Source organism: Toxotes jaculatrix, chromosome 11 (assembly GCF_017976425.1).
Source record: "Toxotes jaculatrix isolate fToxJac2 chromosome 11, fToxJac2.pri, whole genome shotgun sequence".
NCBI lineage: Eukaryota > Metazoa > Chordata > Actinopteri > Toxotidae > Toxotes > Toxotes jaculatrix.
The window spans coordinates 5526875-5549949 of record NC_054404.1 but is presented as its reverse complement, the minus strand read 5'-3'; the positions used below and the strand labels follow the sequence as shown (position 1 = coordinate 5549949).

The 23075-nt window shown below is 40.6% G+C and overlaps 1 protein-coding gene across 1 annotated transcript; it reads right to left on the bottom strand.

Annotated features, from left to right (window-relative positions):
• Positions 1-669: 669 nt before the first annotated feature.
• Positions 670-22792, bottom strand: mrps5 (mitochondrial ribosomal protein S5). The gene is made up of 12 exons (XM_041050433.1): positions 22724-22792; positions 21700-21852; positions 20020-20145; positions 19137-19250; positions 18531-18650; positions 15871-15905; positions 8336-8426; positions 7742-7788; positions 7011-7068; positions 3423-3485; positions 3026-3162; positions 670-2669 (listed from the first exon to the last, which is right to left on the bottom strand). Exons 1-12 carry the CDS (start codon positions 22770-22772, stop codon positions 2445-2447), a joined length of 1218 nt encoding a protein of 405 aa, XP_040906367.1. The 5' UTR covers positions 22773-22792; the 3' UTR covers positions 670-2444.
• Between the last annotated feature and the right edge of the window lie 283 nt (positions 22793-23075).

Sequence of the window (23075 nt, the reverse complement as noted above, 5' to 3'; positions counted from 1 at the left end):
AAATGTTATTATTGCAGGCTGAATTTCCATGATAAATTTTTAAACATACGAAACATTACTGATGTGTAATAAAATCTCTTTTGTATCTTTCTTCAAATTATTTTCTATGTGGAGCCTTTTATAAATATTTTGACTGGAATTATACCTATGCATACATGCATGAATAAATACACATTTTTGTTGTAATGTACTGAATGCATTTTGAAAAACAACCAAAAGACAAATGGGAAAAAAAGTAAAACCAAACAGTTAGCAGAGTTAATGTTGTGTATGCAACATGCTAACGTTGGTGTAATAATGAGATGAAAGCATGGTTGATGATCTTTCATAAATAAAATGAAGGAAGTTCAGGTGGATAAAGAAACAAAATCAAACTGAATAAGAAGTTGTTTCCATAGGCAGTGACAGTGCAGCGTAATGAAATTAAAGGAATAGTTCACTGTTTTCACTGGAATTAAGCTTATTTGATTTCTGGCAGAGAGTTAGATAAGAAGACTGATACCACTCTGTTTTTTAGGTATAAGACCTCTGGTTGAAATTTATATAGATGATACATACATAATTTTTTGTATTCTCAAGATTAAAACAAGACATAGATGTAAACTTTGTTGTGTCCTTGTGTTTTTTCTGTTGCTCCATTTGAACAAATTCATTCACTGGTCCACTTTAATTTTAGTTTTCAAATTTTGCACAGTTTTTTATTCCTGCAGTCATTGTTACAGTGTTGTTGGTCTTATGTAAGCCTAAATCGAATCACACATCTAACAGTGGGTAAATATTTACTCTGTTCTTTTCAATATTTAAAGTTGATAAGCAGGATAAGAGTCCTGGAACTATTACAATAGCCAAATGCTGAGAAGCAGAGCCACACTTTGGAAAACAAAGCTGGAAAGACGATGTCTGTGATGGAAGGACAGGAGCGAGGGAGAGTTTAGACCTGAGGGAGCAGAAGAAACATTTCTGAGACTTATTTAGTGGAAAGAGGAAACTTTCAGAGGATGAACTCTCCTTACTTTTCCTGCACCAGCATCAGGTTGACATTTTAGGATTTTATTAAAATACCTACAGAACAATGGCCATGAAATTTGGTACAGACATCCATGGCACCCAGACGATGAATCCTACTGACTTTGGTGATTATCTGACTCACTCTCTTTGGCACCGTCAGGAGGTAAACGTTTCTACTTGTCCAGCAAAATATTACAGTGCAGGACACTTTTAAAATAAAAATGTCAAAAAAAGAAGAAATCTATTTTCAACTAATGGGCTGTAGTTCAGAGCAATAATAAAATATGTAGGATGTCTCTCTGATGAATATTCAGCCACAACCCTGCTTGTGTCAAACTGAACCTGACAAGCACTACAGACCATGTGAACACACAGGTGAATGTACCAGGTGAGCTTTGAACTTACTGCCTCAGCACTGCTCTATGTTAATCAGGAGAGGTGAGCACTGTGCGCAGTGTTGATGAACCTTTGTTTTGTGACGTTTTGTCAAGTAGCAGCATCCCCGCTATAATTCAACTTCAGTGGAGAAGGTGGAGCAATGATTCCCCCTGGTGATTCTTTACAGAACATACGGACACAAAGGAACCATATTTGAAAGAATCCCGCACTGTTAATCCCTGTGGGTGTCTGAACTACTCCTGGGATAAACCTGGGTCAAACTATTCCTTAAAACAAACAATGACAGGTTAAAAAAAAAACTAACTAAAAAACGAAATTTTTTTCTCTAACATTTCCACCACTGAGGTGCAAATGCTGCACGTACTAGAAAAAGTTATTTTGTCCTTGATTGTCAGTGACCCTCTACAGGGGTTAACAGTCTGGTTCCCTTTCAGATTTTCTTTAACCTTCAGTGTCGCCTAGAAAATGTTAATTTCAGTCAATTCAATTCATTCTTCATCCTGATAATCAGTAGCTCAGTGTTATGGTCTGCTGGACGATTTTGATAATTAAATTTCTAACCTTTCCGTTACAGTGGAAGCAGAAGGCGTCCCTGCTGTCAGACTTCATTATTTTAGAGATATTCATTTTTTAATGCTTGAAAAACAGAAAGGTAAACAACGCATTGATTTCTACAGATTTAGATTTTATTCTTACTGGACTCTGGAACTGTTCCAGATGTCTTTACAGTTAGAAAGGAAACACTTCTATCTAGGGCATTAACATTTTACTCAGAGTGAACATTGGCCTTTGTGGGGTGTATCCGGAGAATTACGTAGCCCAATGACATGTCTGCAGTTTGACAAACACGTAACTTTCGTCCTTGGCTGACAAAACAACTGCTAATTCAAAAACTGAATATTTTGCCGGAAAACAAAAGTTCTTGTTCCACACATAATTTCAGCTTTTCTTAGCAAAGCCAAAATCAGACACCTTTGGTCTTTATCAGTCCAATCATCTGTCCTGTGCTCGTATCCAATCATCATCCCACTCCCGCCCTACCAGATGGTGCGTTTAACGCCCGCCCAGATCGAGCGCTTGGTTCCCTGCGCAGCACGCACGTCGTCCCAGTTCAGCTGGGTGTTGGGGATCTCATCCTCGGGCTCTGGGTCGGGCCGCGCCCCCTCTTTAGGGCTCGCCACCACCACAGGCAGCGGGCCTCGCTCCAACTGATACTCGACGACATGGAGCCTCTTTTTGTCGGCCAGAGTCTGGTGGGTTTGCTACAGGGAGGCAGAAGAAGAGGAGGGAGATGTTAGTGAAGAGTGGAATAATAATATTAAGAGGTGATGAAGAAGAGAGATGTTCCCGAGGCTACGAACTCAGCAGGAACTCAGCAGGCTTTACTGTGTTGGCTTGTTGCTCTGATCGGTGTCAGTCTCAGCAGCTGTTTTTAGTGAAAAACTCGCTGCACCCTACCTGCCAAGCACCGACCAACAAGAGGACAAAGTTAGCGATGAGCTGGTGAACATAGTGGAGCATTTAGCAGCTGAAGAGCCAAATATCTTCCTCAGAACTATGAGGAGAGTGAACACTGAACTTACATTCGCTCAGAGAATAAAAACCAACATGACCTTACCTGATTGGCTAAGCCAGTGAAGAGGGCCCTGGTGATGTTGAGGTAATTGATAGATCCCTCCACTTTGCAGTACATGTCCTTTATGCCTATCAGCTTGCACAGAGTGATGATGGCCCGGTGGCAGTGCAGACCATAACCTGCAGAGACACAGAGAGAGAATCAAGCACAAATACGCACATGTTGACTTCACCATGGCTGGACATTCAGTGTGGACGACATAAAGTCTTCTATCAAAACAGAGATATTGTTAAAATACTTCTGTTTCAGTAACATTAGTTTGAAACTACAGGACCCAGTCTGGGGACATTGTAAAATATATAGAGATTAATGCATTGTTGGTAAGAATATCACCAACCTTATCCTTTAACACCTAATTGCTTAATGAATAAAGATGCACCTTTGTTTTGTTTCTTCATGCGGAGCGTCGTCCTCTTGAACTTGGACTGAATGTCATGATAAACTGTTGGAGAGGAAAACAACAACTGAGTTACAGTCACTGACTGCAGCGATGGAAATGAGCGGGAACAAACAGCCAGACTGACACACAAAAACAGACAAAATTATTCCACAAAGTCTAATTACGTTCATGTGTCTTGTGCCATTTCCAAGCGAAGGCACTTGTGTTTTTTTAAATTCATCTTTTCTCCTGTTCTCCCTCAGGACTTGTGTTTCTCTACCTGCCCACCAGATGTCCTTCCACATGCCAGCGTCTCCCGCTCACTGCAGCAGCTGTGGCTAATTAGTTATTCAGACACACACGGTCCCTGAGAGGGAGCTGTGTGCTGCTGAATGAAGCCTGAGAAGACTGTACAGCTCCATAGCTGCAGGTTAAAATCTTGCTGTGGTGTCACTTTGCTTTAAAACATCTCGGTGGCTGCTGTCCCTGCCTCCTCTACACATCCAGCTGGAATGTAACACACTTTATGAATTAGATTTTTTACCATGGTGCTGCAATAAAAGAGAGGAAGGAGCCATGGATGGAGGGAACAAACAGAGAGGATGGATGAGACGATAAAAGAAGTAAGGGAGGTAGAGAATTTGGTTCATCCTGCTGGGTGAAGAAATCTAAAATGCAAAACTAAATGTCAGATACACACATCCATGCAGAAACACACACACATGCACCACACAGAGGGAGTTAAACATTTGCTGTGGCTGCAGGAGGTCCAGGCTCAGTTGGAACAGTGTGTGTGACTCACATATACAAACAGCAACTAAGTCAGAGCAGATAAAAAAAAAAAAAAAAAAGCAAATTACTTCACGATACAGAGGCTTTCAAATTCCAGTAACTGTGACTGTTTTCACAGTTTTTCAATGTTTAACTCCAACATTCAACTAAAAGTCTAAACTGACTTAAACCAAAAGGACTGAAAGCTCTTTGTTGGGCTGTTTCTTCAGTCCAAAAGGTTTTAAATCAATTATTTCAAGTTCACTTTGTAGTGTTCACTAATCACCACTGAAGCTTCATGAATATTCAAAAACCCTGGTCCTGGGGGAGTGGAAGTACTGGTGGTGACGACTGGAAGGTCGGTGAAGCTGTATCTTCCCTAGTGTTTTCTGTTTGTTTATCAAGGTTTGTTTTTTTCCAGCAACACAACGGCCAAGTTGGGAGGCGACCAGATGTCAAACATTTCGAACAACACACCAAGGCAGCATAACAATTACGGAGAAAAACTGTTAACAATTTGGTGGCTGAGATCCCAAATCTGGACTGTCACCGACACTGGAGTTATTACTGGTCCGCTCGCAATCTGACCACTGGACAAACCGAGAGGCTGAAAATCAGACCATTCTTCCAGCAACTCTGGCTTCAGTGAGCGAGCAACAAAGGTGACAGAGGAGTGATGACATGATCTAGAAACTGATTTAATTCAAACAAACACAGTAACACAAGCCTCCAAAAGGTTGTCTTTCTTAAAAAATAAAAGAAGCAAACAAACAACCAATCACATGATGATCCAGACAGGTCGCAGATGGTCGCACAGTGTGAGCTGGCATGTGGAAGGATTTGACTGTTTTTTTTAATCTATGGACCTGTAAAAATTAAATATACCACAGTGTTAAGCTCAAACTGGTCACACACACACACACACACACTTCTCATCTGGTTTTGGGCCAAAGCAGGAAGCTAACTTTCTCCTCCGGTGGGCGCGGTGGAGGATGATGACTCACAGATACACATTAATCTTTCCGGCTTTGCTCTCCAGCAGCAGGAGCAGCAGCAGCAGCAGCAGCAGCCAAATGGAGTTTTACCATAAGAAAGTACAAGCGGTGCATTTTAACTCTCATACCTTTCTTCACAAATCCATTTTCTTTGATAATGTCGCTTGTATGAGAACAAGCAGGTGATAGGAGGGGACGGCGTGGGACGAGAGGAGAGCACGAAGAAAGGAAGAGGAAGAGAAAAAAGTGAAGAGGGGTGAGATGAGGAGAGGTGGAGAGAAAGAGGAGGAAGGGGGAAACCAGTGATGTGGAGGAAATAGAGTTGTGAAGTGGGAGAACCTATTTTGGGTGCCCGTGGTTCTGGAAGTAAAATCCTATTTATTTTTGTTCCATAGGAAATGCTACTTGACTCACAGCTGGAAACTCTCCTGGTTGAACTGTCAGCACAAACAGTGAAAACATCTGGTTCTTCAACAAAAAAGCTAAGAGATAGTGTGGTGTGTGCACATCCCATATTATAAATATATATATCCCATGTATTTAGGTCAGGTGCAGGACTATGTATTTAATGAAGGGGAAAAAAGCCACACTGGCTTATTGCTTATTGGACCAAATCAGGCAAGTGGCCAATGTTTTGATTTATTACACATTATGTTTCTGTATAGTGGTATAACAGTATAAGTGGCTGAGAAGTTTAAGTTTTCCCCTCTTCAGATAAAAATTTAAATTTAGTCTTTTTTTAAAATTTGTCTTTATTTGGTCCATAAATCTTATGAAAAAGTTTTGTATGATCTTGCGTTACTATGCTGCATTTGTCTTTCTCACTGTTTATTCTACACCAGATTACTTATTAATTATTAACACTCTTGTTGGATATATATTCCTGTTATTTGTAATTTCCTTCAGGCGCTGATAACGACTTGATCTTGATCAGTGTGTGTCAAGTTTTGACATGAATTATGCATGAAATGATTTCAGGATGATTGAACTAATTTGCCCTTTGTCCTGTTGGCCACTTGCCTGATGCAAGACTGTGCACATAAAAATGAAAGATGAGAAGCTCACTGTGTCGTCCAGTGACAAACATCGAGTCATGGAGCTTAGAGTTATGTTAAATATATCAGCAAGTGAAAGCTAAAGATTACAGTGTTGAGAAAACACACATAACACATTCTACAGATTAAATAAATTCACTTTTGGATTCAGTTTTGGATGAATTTGGGGACTATGATGCTGTATTTCATTCATAATTGCAATGAAAAAACATGTTGCTTTGCTTTGGGCTCCTTCGTCATGGTAACGGACAAATGATTTCTTAGAGACGAACATGTTGAAAAACAGTGAGGAACTTGGATTGCTTCATGTCCCGCTGCTATCGCCATGACAAAAGAACGCATCTGCTCACAGTATTCGTAGTTTGTCATCAAGAATGCTAACAGAAGTTTGAAAAAAATAATATGCACTAATATGCAAATTTATGCAGCAAGTCGCACTAAAATCTAATCAGATCATCCATATGGGGTAAAAATGAAGTTTTTACCCTGTTCACAAGGGCGTGTCTACACAGTCACAGACGCCAACATGACGGCGTAACGTCCGGCATAACATGTACCGTGGTGTTGGGACACGACAAGGTCGGAAATGCAAATTCTAAATGGGGATAAAGCAGCTGTTCCTCCCACTGTGAAGCTCTATGAGGGAGAAAACAAGAACGGGGAGGATGTGAATGAACAGTCGAAGGAGGAGGAGAGGTAAACGAAGGAGATGGAGTAATGCAGTAACACACACACATACACATCTTCAAACATGCACAGGCACTTACTGGTGTGGTCATTGTATCTGTCTATATAGTACAAGTAGTGGATGGCTCTGTTCTTGGCCTAAAATTAAACAAGAGACACACAAACAGAGGAGAGACAACGGAAAGTTAACACTGTCATTATAATTAACACTTCAGCTGGAGGGTTTGGTGGCTGCTGTAGATATAGACTGATTTAAGTGGTATAAATAGAAGAAATACTAATATTATTATTAGCAAAACACAGGGGACTCTCTCGTGTTGCTTTGTGGGACTTTTCCGTGATAAAACCTGAATATTAAAATATACTGAATTACACAGAGGAGGATCTGGGGATTTATATCTCTGTGTGCCCCTGGGTTAAGTCTATTGTGTGATTTTGCTCATGTAAAAGGACTGAATCAAACACAGGCAACAGAAATCTGAAGGGACCCAACACCAGTGAATTACTAAATGTAGATAATAACTCAGTAACTGTTGTGTTGGTCTCTGAATTTTATGCAAGAAATGATAAATGTGGTCCTGTGAATTATAATGTGGTATAATCAACTGCAGCTGCATTACAGAAAACATATTTGTTATTTGTATTCTGGGTTTCAGAGGAGATTTACTGTTCTACTGTTTTACTCAGTTTTATTAAAAGTACAAAAATCCACCTCTGAAACAGGTTAGAAATTCCACAAACAGACGACATTAGCACAAAAAGTGACTTAATAATTATTATGCTTGGAATACATACGACTTTGTGGTCTTACCTTCCTCAGAGCTGTGGTTCTGTCTGCTGCTTTACCCAACGCAAAGCCTGATGGGAGAGAGGGCAGTCAGTTTATAAACATCTTTCAGAGTGATGAACACAATCACATTTTAATGTCTGAAATGACGTTAAATTTATGAGTTACTGATTATGAGCCTACATGAAAACTGTGACATGATGGCATTTTAAGTAAAGGCACCCTAACAGGCTCTGTAATGAGTCATTAGAGGCAGGTGAACCTCAGGAGTCTGTAAAGACTTCCCTCAGCATTTTCTTTGTTTTGACGTTCACTTCTGAAGAGTGAGAAAAGTGTCAAAACTTCTCCACATTCACGGAGAATGAGAAAGTTATTTTTTCAACTTCTGCAAACACGCTAAAACTGTCAAAATCACTTTCGGTTCTATTCCATGTTTTCAGAAACCAAGAAGTTAAAATCACTTTCCACATTACTACATTCCATATTTTAAACTAACAGCTCATGTCTTTTACATAAATCCTCAAAATATATTATTATTTATGTCTTTTTATATGTAATTTCATTATATGTAATAAGTTGGAGTAATAGTTTACAATCAGTTTTCCGAGGGATTCAAACCTGCGGCTCCTTTGCCGTTTCCCACAGCGACCAGAGCGCTGATGGACCTCTTCCTGCCCTCCTTGGCCGTCATGTTGAACACACTCTTCAACTAGAAAACATCAAACAAGGGAAATCTTAAAACTAAGCAAAAGAGAACAACAGACTTATTATGCTTGTTCAGAAATGTTTTCATCAGCTCAAGAGTTTGGGAAATTTCTCATGACATAATCGTTTTGAAGTGGTTTGGTTGGTGATTGTTTATTCTTGCTCAGCACATCTTTTTTTTTTACTTAATCCTCCAGGCTTTCAAAATGTCACTTTTCTTTGATTGTGTTTTCTTTGTTTGCTCTTTCTGCTTCGGCCAAAAGTGCCATTGAACTGATGGAAAAAAAAAACAGTACGTGTGTGTGTGTTTGTGAAAACATCTGTGGTTTTGACACCACAACAGATTATTAAAGCATATTTGTGTATGTGCGTTGTCAATCCAGACCAAACTGCCTGTCCAGATTAAAGTGACTTTCATTGATCTGAGAGTAAACTGAGTGCAGTCATCTATCACATACGCAGCTCATTATCCTCCCTTGTCCAACTACACAGGCTGACAGTTAAACACCAGGGGGCAGCATTGATACACTACAGAGAGGAGGAAGGAGCGTAGGAAGTGAAGGGAGGTGATTAAAAAAAAAAAGAGGAAAGAGGAGGTAGGAGTTCACCAGAGAGAAGCGAGAAAACAAGAAGGTGCAAAGGAAGAGATACAGAGGTCAAAAAGAATTACAGGGCAGGTCAGACATGAAAGATGAAGAGAGGCATGTAGTGAGGAAAGAAGGCAGGTAAGAGGTGGAGAGGAAGGGAGGAGGAGGAGAGCGAGGAGGAGGAGATGAGAGGAAAGGTAAAGAGGATTTATTGCTTTTTCTCACATTAAGTACGAGGAGCAAGAAGATGCAGAGGGGAAGAAAAAAGAAACAGAAAAGCAGAGAAGGAGAAAGAAGGGGAGGAGGAGGAGGACGCTGCATGACAAAACAGCAGACAATAAGAATCCTCTGTTTGGGAGACAATTATAGTTAACTTCAAAAGAATCACAAACAGTATATGTGTGTGTGTGTACTTCTATCTTCTGACATTTTGGGAAAGTGAGGACATTTTGGCCAGTTCCCACTTTCTGACACACCTTCGGGGGGCTGTATGAGGGTTATCACTTGGTTAACCAGGGTTAACCAGGGTTTAGGTTTAGGTTTAACCAGGTTTAGGTTTGGGTTGGGGTTAGGCAGTTAGTTATGATGATTAATGTCAGCGTGAGGAGGTTAGTGAATACATTATGTCAATGAGTGTCCTCAAAAGGAGCTTTTGTGTGTGTGTGTGTGTCCATGTGTGGTGCCTTAGTAACAGATGAACAAACTGCTGACTCACAGAAAAACTTTACAAAGAGCTGCACAGCACACGCACACACACACACACACACACACACCTGCACAATCATATGTGATTCAATGAAGCAGCTCTGCATGAAACTGAGTCACAGCCTGAGCTCAACACTGTGCTTTAAAGCCTTCTGGAGCCGTGTTTACTGGGGTTCTATGGTAGTGGGTGAGTTTTGTTTTTGTGCTCATGTTGCTCTGGTTCTTGCGTTGGCAATCTGTTGTGTTGATGTAGGGAAAAAAAAAAAACTAAAATACAATGGTTATTTGTGGTGTTGTTGTACTGAACTCAGCTCTATTGTGTGTTCACAGTGTTCACCAGACACAGCATCTCTAATTCTGTACAAATACAGGAGTATCTGTGGGAAGACAAGTGAAGAAGTGATAATACATTCAGTGATATCCATCATCAAATATTTATTTATTCTGTAGAAAAAATATGAAAGCAAACGTCAGATTTATCACTTTGGAGATTTTAAAGCCACCACTGCTCATATCGTGAGCGTGTGTGTGTTTAAGAGAGAGGAGGGAAGACAGTAAATAAGAGAAACAGGTAAAACTCGCAAAAACCCAAAGACAGAGTGTGTGACAGAAAAAACAGAAACAATGAATGAATGAGAGAAGTGTGAATGTGTGAGAGACTGAATGGGCTGAAGGAGGCAGCGAGAAGAGAGTGAGAGAATTTCAATGAAAAATCTGGTTATACGATTATTCAAAGGTGCAACAGCTACGCACAGACACCATCCATTTCACATTCTGACAGGAAAACCACCAAAAAAAAAAAAAAAAACGGTCCTCATTCTGGTTATCCAAATGGCCAATTTAGTCTGGACATTTACCAGAACACACACACCCTCGTTTCTGACAGAATGTCTCAGACCAAAGATAAAAATCTCTTTTACAACCATGACTTCAAAACACCACAAAAATTAATGTGCCAGTGTCTCATCTTATGAACTAAAAGGACGACCCCCCCACACACACACCCACCCTGGGAACTGGATCCAGGTGTACTATGTTGTTGCTCTATTCATATCTATTACCCCATGTTTTCACATTGGGCAGCTCATACAGGGACCACCAGCAGCCTTTCATGGCCGTATGTGAGCTGAATGAACACAAAGTTCACTCCGACTCTTTCATCCCCGTCACAGAAGCACAAGTGACAGAACAGAGCTGAATTTCTAGCTGAGGGAACTTCAAAGTCAAGATCTGCCTTCAGCTCCTCCAGTTACGTAACACACATTTCAGTAAAGGGTTTATAATTTGACTGCAGGGCCACAGCAGAAGGATTGGGGTCAGGGTAGCAGCAAACACCAAAACACGGAACATATACACACCCTGCAGGACCAAGGGACACACACACGATGATGTCTCTCTACCAGATCCTAATACTTCCACATACTTAAAACATTTTCTTACCTTACTGTCTAAACACACAATGCTGTTAATGAGGTGTATACAATAATCACCAGGTGTAGGTCTGTAAAGGACAGGAGCTACAAATTCTTTAAGGTCACATATAAGCATTTGTGTCTGTGTGTGTATAGCTGTGTATAAGAATAAGGAAACTGCACAGATCCTGACCAGATGGGATCTCAAACACAGTTTTCGTGAACCAAAATTCAACAAGTTCAAGTTTCAGCGTGACTTGTAGCTGCTTACAGCCAGTTTCTATCAGAAGTGCGTGTAAACGTCTCCAGTGATGTTGAGCGTTTGGCTTCACGTTCCTCATTTTAGGTGAAGATGCAGCAGTTTTGGCGGAGCATTCGCAGCGGAGCAGATGGGCTGAGTTTTTCTCCACCGGATGAGCGACAGCATGGCAGTGGGAGGATGCTTCTAGCTTGCTCTCACTTCTGTTTCATCTCTTATTTTCTCAATCTGTTGCTGCATGTCTCCCTGTCTGTATGTGTCTATACACTGCAGTGCTGGGGAGGAGTTTTTCGCCACATGGAACCAGAAGGCAGTGAGAGAGCACAAATCACCGCCAACACTAAACACTTCTCTGACTTGCTGTTGTTACACAGCTTCACATCATTTCTTTCACATGGATTTGGAGTTGACATCTTGACCCTGGAAACACACTGAATAGTGGAAAGTGTTTATTTACTCCTGCACAACTGAGAAGCTTTCCTGCATACAGGGCTGCTGAGGACAAATCCCTGTTATAGAATTATATCTATCTATCTATCTATGTAATACTATCTGACTACATATATTGCATTATTTTATCTGTACTTTATGTATTACAAAAACCCTTATACCTATAATTATAACTTTATCTTTTCCCACATAGTTCATACACTGGGAAAAACTGACTGACTTTAAGTGTAAACAAGTAACTTACAGCAGAACTCAAATGAAAACAGATTTGATTTCTCACGCTTAATTGAAACCGCTGCGTTGGTATCACAGTCAGTGCATCTACATCAACAAAGCACCATCATCGGCTGAAATAAGCACAGATGAATCTATGAGTTCTTGTTCTCCTCAGTTGGGCTTACATGTTACTTATAATCATCATAACCATAAAATTTACTTTGTTAAACATCATGACTCTAAATTAACTCTTTCAGAAAACAAACCATCTGAACGAGCTCTAACGAACAGTGTGTTCCTGGGTCAACTTTAATGAACCCAAATAAATTTAGACAACCATCGTGTTCCTGATGAACGTGGTGCCACTAGATTAACTTTCACGAGAACTGTGTGATGTGATGAAGACTCCGAGCTTTTATCTTCAAATTTATGAATACGGTAATTGAAGACATATGAAATTCTATTATCTTAATTACTATCAGTAAAGTGGAAACCTTTGATGTTGTTTAGACAACGGCAATATCAAACATAGTTGGCAAAGCACCATTAACTTAAAAGTGTTGTAAATTGGATTCCAGCAGCAGCAGTTTCTTGTAATTTTCCTGAAATACAGAGCGAGCGAGTTGCAGAAGGATTATAATTATTCAAATTGCATATAAAGATGAGACAAGATATGAACAGCCTGCATCACCAGCACTGTTTTTAACAAATTCATAATCAAGCTGTATTAATGCCTTTTATGTGAATTTCACTTCAGATATTAAGTTGTCTACATGTCTCGCTAAGCTGCACTCAGCTGTCAGAACACAATGTCTAATCTAATCGGGAGTTCTTGCAAAGTTGTTGTGATCCAGCCTGATGTTTGTTTACTTTTAGCAAAACTTTTCAAGGTTGTTGAGTTCAGGGAGGGGTGAGTGGAAAAAAAAAAAGAACAAAACCCAGAAATAAATAAATAAACCCCCCTGTTCTGACACTGACAACGTTCCATCTCTGTTAATGAAATCACCAGGTCCTGTCCAAGAGGCTGCTGTACCTGGAGAGAGGCCATGAACACTTTTCTCTCCATCGCTCCGACTCTCCTCCCTTTCTTTCCTCTACTGAGAGCTCTGCTCTCCGTCATCCCTCGCTGTCTTCCTCATCTCTCTAAGGTCCAACTGACTGCACTTCTCACCGAGACTGTGCCAGAGACGTGTCATTTCGCTTGATGGAAATTTTGGGGCTGCAGTTTGTAACATTACTGTATTGGATTAAATTCTACATTATGGTGCATGTTTTTTATTTGATGTTTAACGCCCTCACCTCTACCTAAACCTGCATGAATCATTTTTTTGACCACTTGGGGTCAGCACAACAAGATGTAAACGCAACAATTGCTTATTTTTACCTGAAAATAAACATCATTTTGGAAATAATACTTAAAATCATTACATTAGGAGTACAAACAGTATTCTGGAGTACTCTTTGATATAGTTTCTGGGGTATACGATGGAGAAAATATTGCATATCCATTTTGTGAATATATTTAGTTGATTTCATGAATGTGATTAATTCTATATTTTATATTATAATAGGTATACTGAATCATAAACTTTCTCTGCAGTTTGCAGACTTTATTTTAATATTAATGGCACACCATCCACCATCTTCTCTCCCAAGTTTCCTCTCACCTCCTGACTTCCTCACTCACTCTCACAACTTCTCCTCCACCTCTCTCACTATCTCTTCCACTCTTCCTCGACTCTCCGTCCCCCACCCACCCTCCCCTCCCTCTCCTCCTGTTGGATGCCTTCACTAATGGCATGCCGGCATCATCGTCCTTGGGAGACAAGCCTTTTTATTCCAGTAAGCCTTTTTCATTTCATTAGGCCTGAATTTATAGTGGCGCACACACACGCACACATGCAGCCACGCACACACACACAGAGGGTATATTTATAGAGGGAGACGGCACAATAAAAGCATCCGTCAGTTTCCGGGGGGAAGCCTAATGTCTGTGACACCACTCTAATTTATGCGGGCAGGAGGACTGGGGAAGACTATGAATGTGACACACACACACACACACCATCGAATACTGTGTGTGTATGGTATAAACAGAAGAAAACAAAAAGAATCACAGCACCACCCAGTACACACACATGTAATCAGTCCCACTCAGAAACAGTGATTTACAACAAAGCTGAAACACAGAAGAAACATTAACATCAGACGTCTAACGTACAGGTACATATAGCAGGCTAATACTTGTATGTGCGTAGAATGTGGATTTGACTAAATTGCATGCATGTGTATCTCTGTGCAGGTTAATGTGTTGTGCTGGATGGGCACATGCACATTTGGGTCTTGTGACCTTGTGGCATTACCCCCATTAGTTTAGCAGGGTCCATTAGTCGTAAGTGAATTAAGATAAAATACACCACGACTGAGAGAGAATGTAAATGAACATACAGCTTATCGTTTCTCTCTCTCTCCGTTACACACACACACACACACACACACAGCAGCTTTGTATTTAATCTTTTTGGGTCTGTGTGCATTTGTGATGATGAGAGCTCGAGACTGGACGGTCCCTGGTTAAACCACTCTGTTTCAGTGCTTACTTTTTAGATTTCGTCGTCCACTGTCAACATGATGAGACTTTTTTTCAGCACAGCGCTTCTTTATTTTAGTTAAATGAAATGAGACGAGTCCTCTGCCTTCAAAACAAGAGTTTCCTCAAAATGAAGCATCTCAAACTGCCATGTTGATTCTCCTTCAGGTTTAACAACGGCTGGGCTGCTGCTTACTGTAGAAATTGGGTTTTTTGGATGTAGTGTCTTCCCATTAAAAAGTTCCCACCCTCTTTTGTGCCAATACTGCTTTAAGGTCGATTAAGTTCTTTTTTTTTACATTTTGTTTGGTATCAAACACTAATGTAAATCTGACCTTTTCGAAATGATACCGTTTGCCCTCAGGGAGTGCTAAAGCTACTGAAATTTAGTGCTCGACTGCAGCTATTCTTTCTCAGCGAATCTGCCTTCGACACCATCGATGTGCACACGGCACGCTGGATTTTCCACCATTTTGAGTTCCTTGAAAACAGTTTGCCCCTCTGAGGCTCTCTGCATAATTATTCTGTACAGTCTGATTATAGTGGAATAAGCTGGAGATTCCTGGTGCTCCCTGAACTTTTTTTTTTCCTTTACTGTCAGTGCAGCTGTGATTTTTGTGTTCATTCGAAAGATTTAAAAAGTAAGTACATGTCTAAAGAGTGTATTTACTGTTGCCTCAGATAAACTGCAAGCATGTGTTTATTTATTCTAGTGTTTCCCTGCCGTTGTTCGTTTACTTGAACTGCCTTGCTGACTATTTCACAAATAAATGTACAATCAAGTTTGTCGGCTGCAGCCAACACCAATCACATAAATGCTGACAAGCTGTGCAATAGCAACATTGGTAATAAAATAGCTCAAGCACCTTTCTTTGGCTTTTCACTCTCCATCCATCCATCGGCTTTCCACTTTGTTTCTTATCAGCCGTTATAAACGCTGGCACCATTTAATTTACGATTAAACTGGCCTGCTGATGCATCAGTCGGGCTCTACATTAGAGTCTTTGGTTTAAACAACTTAAAGAGTCAGAACGTGTGATAAAGGAGACGTGATTAAAAATAACTCCTCATCAGTCAAAATGAGGTGAAGGGATTTTGTTTAAACTGCTTTATCAATAAAACTTAACTGATGTGACGAGTTTATGATCGTCCAATTTGCTGAATGACTTTTATTTTTTTTTTTTAATCAGATTGTGGTTTGTTTAGTCAGTGAAAAGAGAAACACTCACCTCAATAACACGAGAGTCAAAGTTCTCATAGGTTTCTGTGGAAAGAAAGGAAGAAACAAAGTAGTAAGTAAAAAAAAAACTTTTACACACTTTCGGGCACAGACTCTCTCACACACACACACACACACACACACACACACACACACACACACACACACACACACACACACACACACACACACACACACACAGACCCCATAAACAGATTAAACCAGCCTCCCGCTAGCGTAACAAATACCCAGAAGCCCTTGCAGTAGCGTAACGAGTCGACACTTTTCATTGTCAGTGACCTCTGAAGGATGTTACTCTCCCAACAGCAGCCTGTTCACTTCAAACCAATTAACAACAAACAAAGGAGAGCTGACTCAAAGGCTCCGAGGAGGAAACACACACACACGCACACACACACGCACGCACACATACACACACACACACACCTCTGCTGGGACATTAGTCCACCATCTGTAAGAAACTAAACCTGATCAGAGACAAGCAACCTAGTTACAGCTCTCTGCACATCACATTCACCAAACCCCGTGTGTATTTGTGTGAGTGAGACTGACAGACAGTGTGTGTGTGAAATAAAGTGTCTGTACATGTAGGAGGAAGAGCGCGAGTGTATTTCACGGTGTGAGAGAGCTTGTTAGTATGGGGACAAGAAAGAGGAAATATCAAGAGGGAATGAGAGAAAGGACACTAAGGAAGATGGGAAGGAAGCGAATAAGAGACAAGAAGGAGGAAGAAAATGCGCTTTGCGACGACAGAGTCTCATCCCTCATCTGGCAGCAGTTTGAGGTAAACAGGCTAAATTCAATTCTAACGGCAAAGACCAAGGTTTAAAGATGTAATAAGGCTGGGAACAGGAGGCCAGCAGCTCCATCAGTGGATCAGCTGGAATTAAGCAGCGGTGTTCCTCTGAGTTTGTAATGAAGAGTTGATTAGGCCGGAGGCGCGTCTTTATGGGCTTCAGAGACTGTTTACGATACAAAATTTCATTCAACCTTCAACCCAAAGTCCTGGTGTAAACCCTCCTGTTACAGGAGGCAGGGGGCTTGGTTTTACACTGCTGACAGACTTATTTCACATTGTCAATTTCATTTACACACCCACAAAATTACAGAAGTGTCCTATATAATTGACAGAAAGCCCTCTGAAACTGCATTTATATCGTCATGGAACCCTCAAAATGTCTCCAGTGGAACCCAGAAGCATTAAAGTCATAAAGGGATACTAATAAAGTCGTGTCCCAGTTCTACACACTGATGAGGCTTTGTGTACCAGGGTTGGAAAAATGACAGAAAGTGTACAACTATACTTAAGCATACAGCAAAAAGACATAATAGAGTGGCCATCAGCCACTCAGAGTAGTGTGTATTCCTCATTTTTATTCTGAATGGCAAACATATTGTAGAAGCTTTACTTCAAAATTGCCACTGAACCATGGACTCATGTTAGATTAATCATCATTAATCTGTGTGCATGGTTTATCAATGACTTTAACAAGACTAAGGGTCCGCAGCCATGATTTGGGCTAAATGATCACTCAAGCATGATAACGTGCTCGCAGTGATGACACTAACATGTTGGTGTTTAGCAGGTATGATGTTTACCATGTTCCCTGAGTTAATTTCACAGCAATCTATCCAATAGAAACAGTCGAGATATTTAAGTGTGGACTGACTAATCCACCCGACACTGGCATCCACAGAGAAACAGTCCGGTCGCTTAGGTTCAAGAACAGAGAAGAAGAAAGACAAGATTGAGTGGGAGGAAAGAGATAAATAGAGGGGGTGATGAAGAAGGGAAGGGAGGAGGGAAAAAATGGGTTGAGAGACTGGAAGGACAGAAAGACTGAGTGTAAAACTGAAAGGAAATGACAAGAAGGAAGGAGGACAGACAGAAAGAATGACAGAAGAGAGAAGGGGACAAAGAGGAGTGGAAAATGTCAAAGAAGGAGAATGGAAGAAAAAAGGGAGACAACAGAGAGATGGAGAGAGACAGAGAGTGAAAGGTGTGAGACAGAGAGAGAGTTCTGGAGACAGAAAGTGTGACATGGAAAGTCAGACAGAAGGAGAGAGAGAGAGAGAGAGAGAATGAGACGGACGGAGAGAGAATGATGTCTTTCTAAATTAGGAAATTGTCCCACTTGACACTTTGGGCGAATCCTCATCTTCATCAGTCCTAATGGGCCACCATACTGGCCTATCACTCTCTTTCACTACCACACATAGAAGCACTCCCCTTATTACTCCTCTACTGCTTCATCCATCTCTCCTTTTTCCATCGCTACAGTCATCATTGTGTCTTCCCAACCCACGCCACTCAGTGTATATGTGTGTGACAGAGTGAGCTGTCCCTCTGAGACCTGCTGTGTCAAGATCTAAACTCGTCATTGCTTTTCCAGGAAGCACAGGAGCCAGGTTTACTGTATATTTCTTTACCAGGTGTTATGGAGATGTGCACAGGCTTGAACTCATGTGAACCTCTTCAAATATGCTATATATATATATTATATATATTATATATAGCATATATATGTTTATATATATGTGTTTATCTGTAATTCATAGTTATTGCTGCTTATCTTGTCCCAGGCTTGGAAAAGAGATTATTTCTAACTTCAGTGAGGCTGAACATGAGTAGGTCTGTGCGGGGTTTACCTCCGTTGGGTCCAGGGTCGGGGGGGCCCAGGCTGATGCCCCCCCAGGAGTTTCCTGTCCATCCTCTCTCCCTCTTCACCTTCATCTTCCTCCTCCTTTCCCACTCATCCCTCTGACGAACTGCAGGAAAGAGACAACCAGCACATTTAGCGCTGGAGGCCCGAGAACATGCATAGGCCACAGCTGACTTCGCAGAGCACAACATGATAAACACCCAAGGTGCTATCTGTCATTATCAAATTGACTGTGTAATTACTGTTAACAAATGAGATCACAGTGGAGACCAGTGGTGCTGCTGGTGCTAATTCCTCAGTTCCCATGCCCTTTCTTATTGGTGGATCTTAAAAAGACTCTTTTCCAATTAAATAATTGTTCTTTGGCTTTAATGAAGCTCCCAGCGCAAAATAAATTGATAAAACTGATTGACAGTGGTGATTACATTAACTGATGTGAAGTCAAATGAGTGAATTTGTTCCTAAACAGGTTTGGAGAGTTAAGGTAGCAACATATCGGTATGTGATTTATCATTTATGTTCAGTATGTTATGTGTGTATGTGCATGAACTGAAGTGCGTTTGTATGCATTCAGTGTGTTCTGTGTCTGTACCTAACTCTGCTTGCACCTCCTGCTGCTCGGCCTCGCCTCTTCGACTGACTGACTGTAGAAGACCATCCTTTACCACCGGAGAGTTCAGGCCAGGCCACAGAAAACCACCTCGACCTGGGGGTTAAAGACAAAGAAAGAGAAGAAGCAAGATAGGAGAGGGAGAGAGAGAGAGAGTTATACGGCGCAAGACAATAAAATATAAATCACCACGTTTTCCAAATCTATATTTCTTGCCCTTGTAAATAACTGAGAGTAGCCATGAAGTAAAAAATGTAGCTGCTATTTATGTATCTTCATAAATAAATAGGTCAATTGCCTTACACAAAGTCCGGCTAATTTTCATGAGCTCATCAGTCTTAAAAACCTTGACTGAATAAAACACTGCAAAACAGCTTTTTAAAAAATTAGGCAATTTAAACACAAACAGACGAGCAGCGATGGTAAGAGAGAGATAAATGAGAGACATTCAGTGAAAGAGGAAGCAAAGAAGAGACAGTCTGACAAGAGTGTGACACAGAGATTGAGACTGAATGAAGACTGATAGCTCCTCTTTAAAGAAAAGTGAATATGGCAACACAAAACAGGAAAAAGAGGACAGGCAGACAGAATGAAGGGTAATTCCTCTGCGTAGTGGAGCGGTGTAATAAATTAATCAACACTGACTAATGAATATTCTAGTGTGTCATGTCCATCAGCTGCTTATTAGCATAGTAGTTAGACACACCAGTGCCAACCTCTGAACTGCTGGCTAAAAGACAGACAGAGAGAGAGAGAGAGAGAGAGAGAGAGAGAGAGAGAGAGAGAGAGAGAGAGAGAGAGACAGACAGACAGACAGACAGACAGACAGACAGACAGACAGACAGACAGACAGATGATGTCTCACCTTCTCCGATGGTCTGTCCTCGATTCAGATCTTTCTTCAGTTTGCGCTTCGTTCTCTTCCCCCGGCCCTTCCTGGCTCCGGCACCCGACTCTGCCAGCACCCCTTTCCACAGCTCCTCTGCAGTCACTGTGAGCACACACACACACACACACACAAACAAACATAAACATAACACAAAAGACCTTTACTCCAATTTGTCTGTATAATTAAAGAAATAAAAGTAAAAACACAAGAAAAGATTGTGAGACTAGCTAACACAAGAGTGGCAGCAGCCTCTACACTGTGAATTCACATCAAATATATTAAATATTAAATGTTAAATGCATATTAAATATTCTCCAAACATTAGTCTTTACTACTTGTCTTGATACCTCTTTCTTTCCTCCTTGACTGAAAAGCTAAACGGCTGCCAGCAGAGCACATTTGGAACGTGATGGGGCATCCTCATTTTCACCCGAGTCTGTTTTCTCACCTGCTACACCTTCACAGCAGAGAGCTTAGCTCCACGACTGCTCCAACACTGCTATTCATATTATGAGCCACAATACATATCTCACTGGTTTATGGCTAAAATTTGAATCAGTAATTTCACTTGGAAAATCAAATTTAGGTGTCCCACTAAAACAAGCTGTACTGAGAATGTATGGACTCTGCGGGCTCTAACAGCCAGGAGTAAAGATGTCCAACAAGTGACATACGGTATTGCCCAAGGAGTGTAATTAAAATACAATAAACTCTTAGTGTTTTTACAAAGTCCTGGCATCTAAAGTGGATATACTGTACTGCAGGTGTCATTTAGGACCTGGAGTATATCCACAGGTGAAGACCAATATTTAAATATTGTTATATAAAGTTATTAAAATAACTTTGTTGAGGAATTTGAGCCAGAGTCAGTGGAATATGACAGTTTGTGTGTGTGTGTCCCTGTGATCATAATACCAACTGTGAGTAAGACATGTTGACAGACACAAAACGTTTCATTTCTGAGAAATGCTGAGGCAGCGACTGAGAATGAATAAGACAAAAAACGAGGGAGCCAGAGAGCGAGCAAGGCAGAGACAAACTAAGAAAGCCAAAGAGAGAGAGAATGTTGTACAGCACACATCTGTCTGACATGTTGTCCAAACAGACTCTGCTAACATGCACCTCCATCTGTTGATAGGAAAATCACTTCCAACATACACTACAGGGCCACACGTATGTGGACACCTGAATATTATACCCATATATGACTGTTGCACTTCTCAGTCCAAATCAATGAACATTAAACTGCTGCTGTAACAGCTTCCAGTCCGAGAGGGTTTTCTGCAAAGTTTCACAACCTGGCTGCAGAGGTTTGTTGAAAATTCAGCCACAAGAGCATTAGTGAAGTTGGGCACTGATAGTGGGCAGTAAGGGCTGGATTGCAATCTGTGTTCAACACATAAACAAATCCTGCAAGTTGAATATGTCTTCTGTTATTGGATCAACTTAAAAAGGATCCAGTTAAAGCTACATTACATAGACAAAAATATTGTTGCAACTGCAACTTGAAGCAACAAACAATACAGTGCCAATTACAATTTGAACCAAACTCACTTGAACGTATAAAATCTACATTTTGGTTAAAGGTTAAATTATAATGTGTTTCTCTTCAACATGGGGGAAAGAGATTTGGAAATAATCTTTTCATAAACTTACACTTGTTGAAGAAGCTGCCATGTCTGGTTTGCTGCCACGCTGTTGCGGGGAACGGCGAAAGTGCAGGGTTTCTTTGGAGTGAGGCAGCTGAGGCTCGACTTGTCAACTGGGAGATCTGAGCTGCTCCCACAATGGTACGGAGTGGTGCTACGCCTGAAAGAGAGAGGCATCCACCAGAGGACAGAGAGATGTATCAAAACCACCTATTTAACCTGAAAATAAACATCTATGAATACAAAGATAGAAAACACTTCACATCAAGACAACAGCAAAAATCATTCTTGGCCAATTTAGTTGTACTTCATCTTGAAAAAACGCTACATAAGAGGGAGACAGTGAGAAAAGTAAAAAGTTGAGATTTCACTGAAATAAAATGCTGTTCCAGGTGTGTGTAAGTACGCCGACTTAAAGCACGGACTCAACCACTGCATAACCAGTCTTAAGTTCTTTTCTCAGAGGCATCTACGTTTACTAATAAGCGGGGCGACATTAAATTGAAAGAATTTTGAATAGAGTTTGGGTGGGGAAGCACATACATCGGTTCAAGGCTGCGTGGGGATCACTATAAACAGGGTTTAGGTGTTAATCGCCAGCACGCCTTGGACTATTAGATCTGTAAATTACAACAATTATTAAAGCATTAAAATGTAAACAATAATACTAAATATTCAATAAAATAACGATTACAGGGCAACGAACACGTGAGGAACACACAAGCTGTAAAACGAACACAATGCCAGCAACTTTCATCAGTTTTGCTGTAAAGGTCTAAAACTAAAAGACCTAAATGTTATTCTTAACTATATGCAACACCTAATTTCTGGCTGCACTGCAAATTAAGTTATTTTCCTTGATCATACGCAGCTCCGCAGCAATGACAGGCTAGTGTCAGGTCAGTAAACAGACCTGACCAGAACCAAACAGTCACACTTCAAAAACATAAATACTATAAAAAAAAATACTCCGGTATACACACTGTACGGTTTAACGAAGCTGTGAAAAATAAGAAACAGAAATAATTCACCTCCGACTGTGAAGCGGAGGGCATAGCACACCCGTATAGTCGCCGCCATGTTGGATATAAAGGGTCCTTCAGGCGACAACAAGGCGTCTGACGTATGCCTGTTGAAAAATAAGGAAGTTCGGAGGATCTGGTTTCGTATTATTTCTTTTATTAAATGTTATATATATATTTTTTATATATCACTACTACTATTTCTACTATTTTTAAGGTACTTGTACTTGAGTTTAAAAAAAGCTAGTAAATGCGCTACAACATAAAAGCAGTAAGCTACAGTTTACTGCAGTTTAAGATTTTTATAGGTTTAGAAGATCTTCTAGATATAGAAGATTTTTATATTTCTTTAGAAAGAAAG

Excerpts from the sequence above, each read along its gene's own strand:
- mrps5 (XM_041050433.1), bottom strand. The coding sequence starts at position 22,772 with ATGGCGGCGACTATACGGGTGTGCTATGCCCTCCGCTTCACAGTCGGA. Across the intron at positions 8,427-15,870 it reads TTGACTCTCGTGTTATTGAG|TTGAAGAGTGTGTTCAACAT; the intron begins GTGAGTGTTTCT and ends GATGTTTTCTAG. Across the intron at positions 2,670-3,025 it reads TCACTGGCTTAGCCAATCAG|CAAACCCACCAGACTCTGGC; the intron begins GTAAGGTCATGT and ends GCCTCCCTGTAG.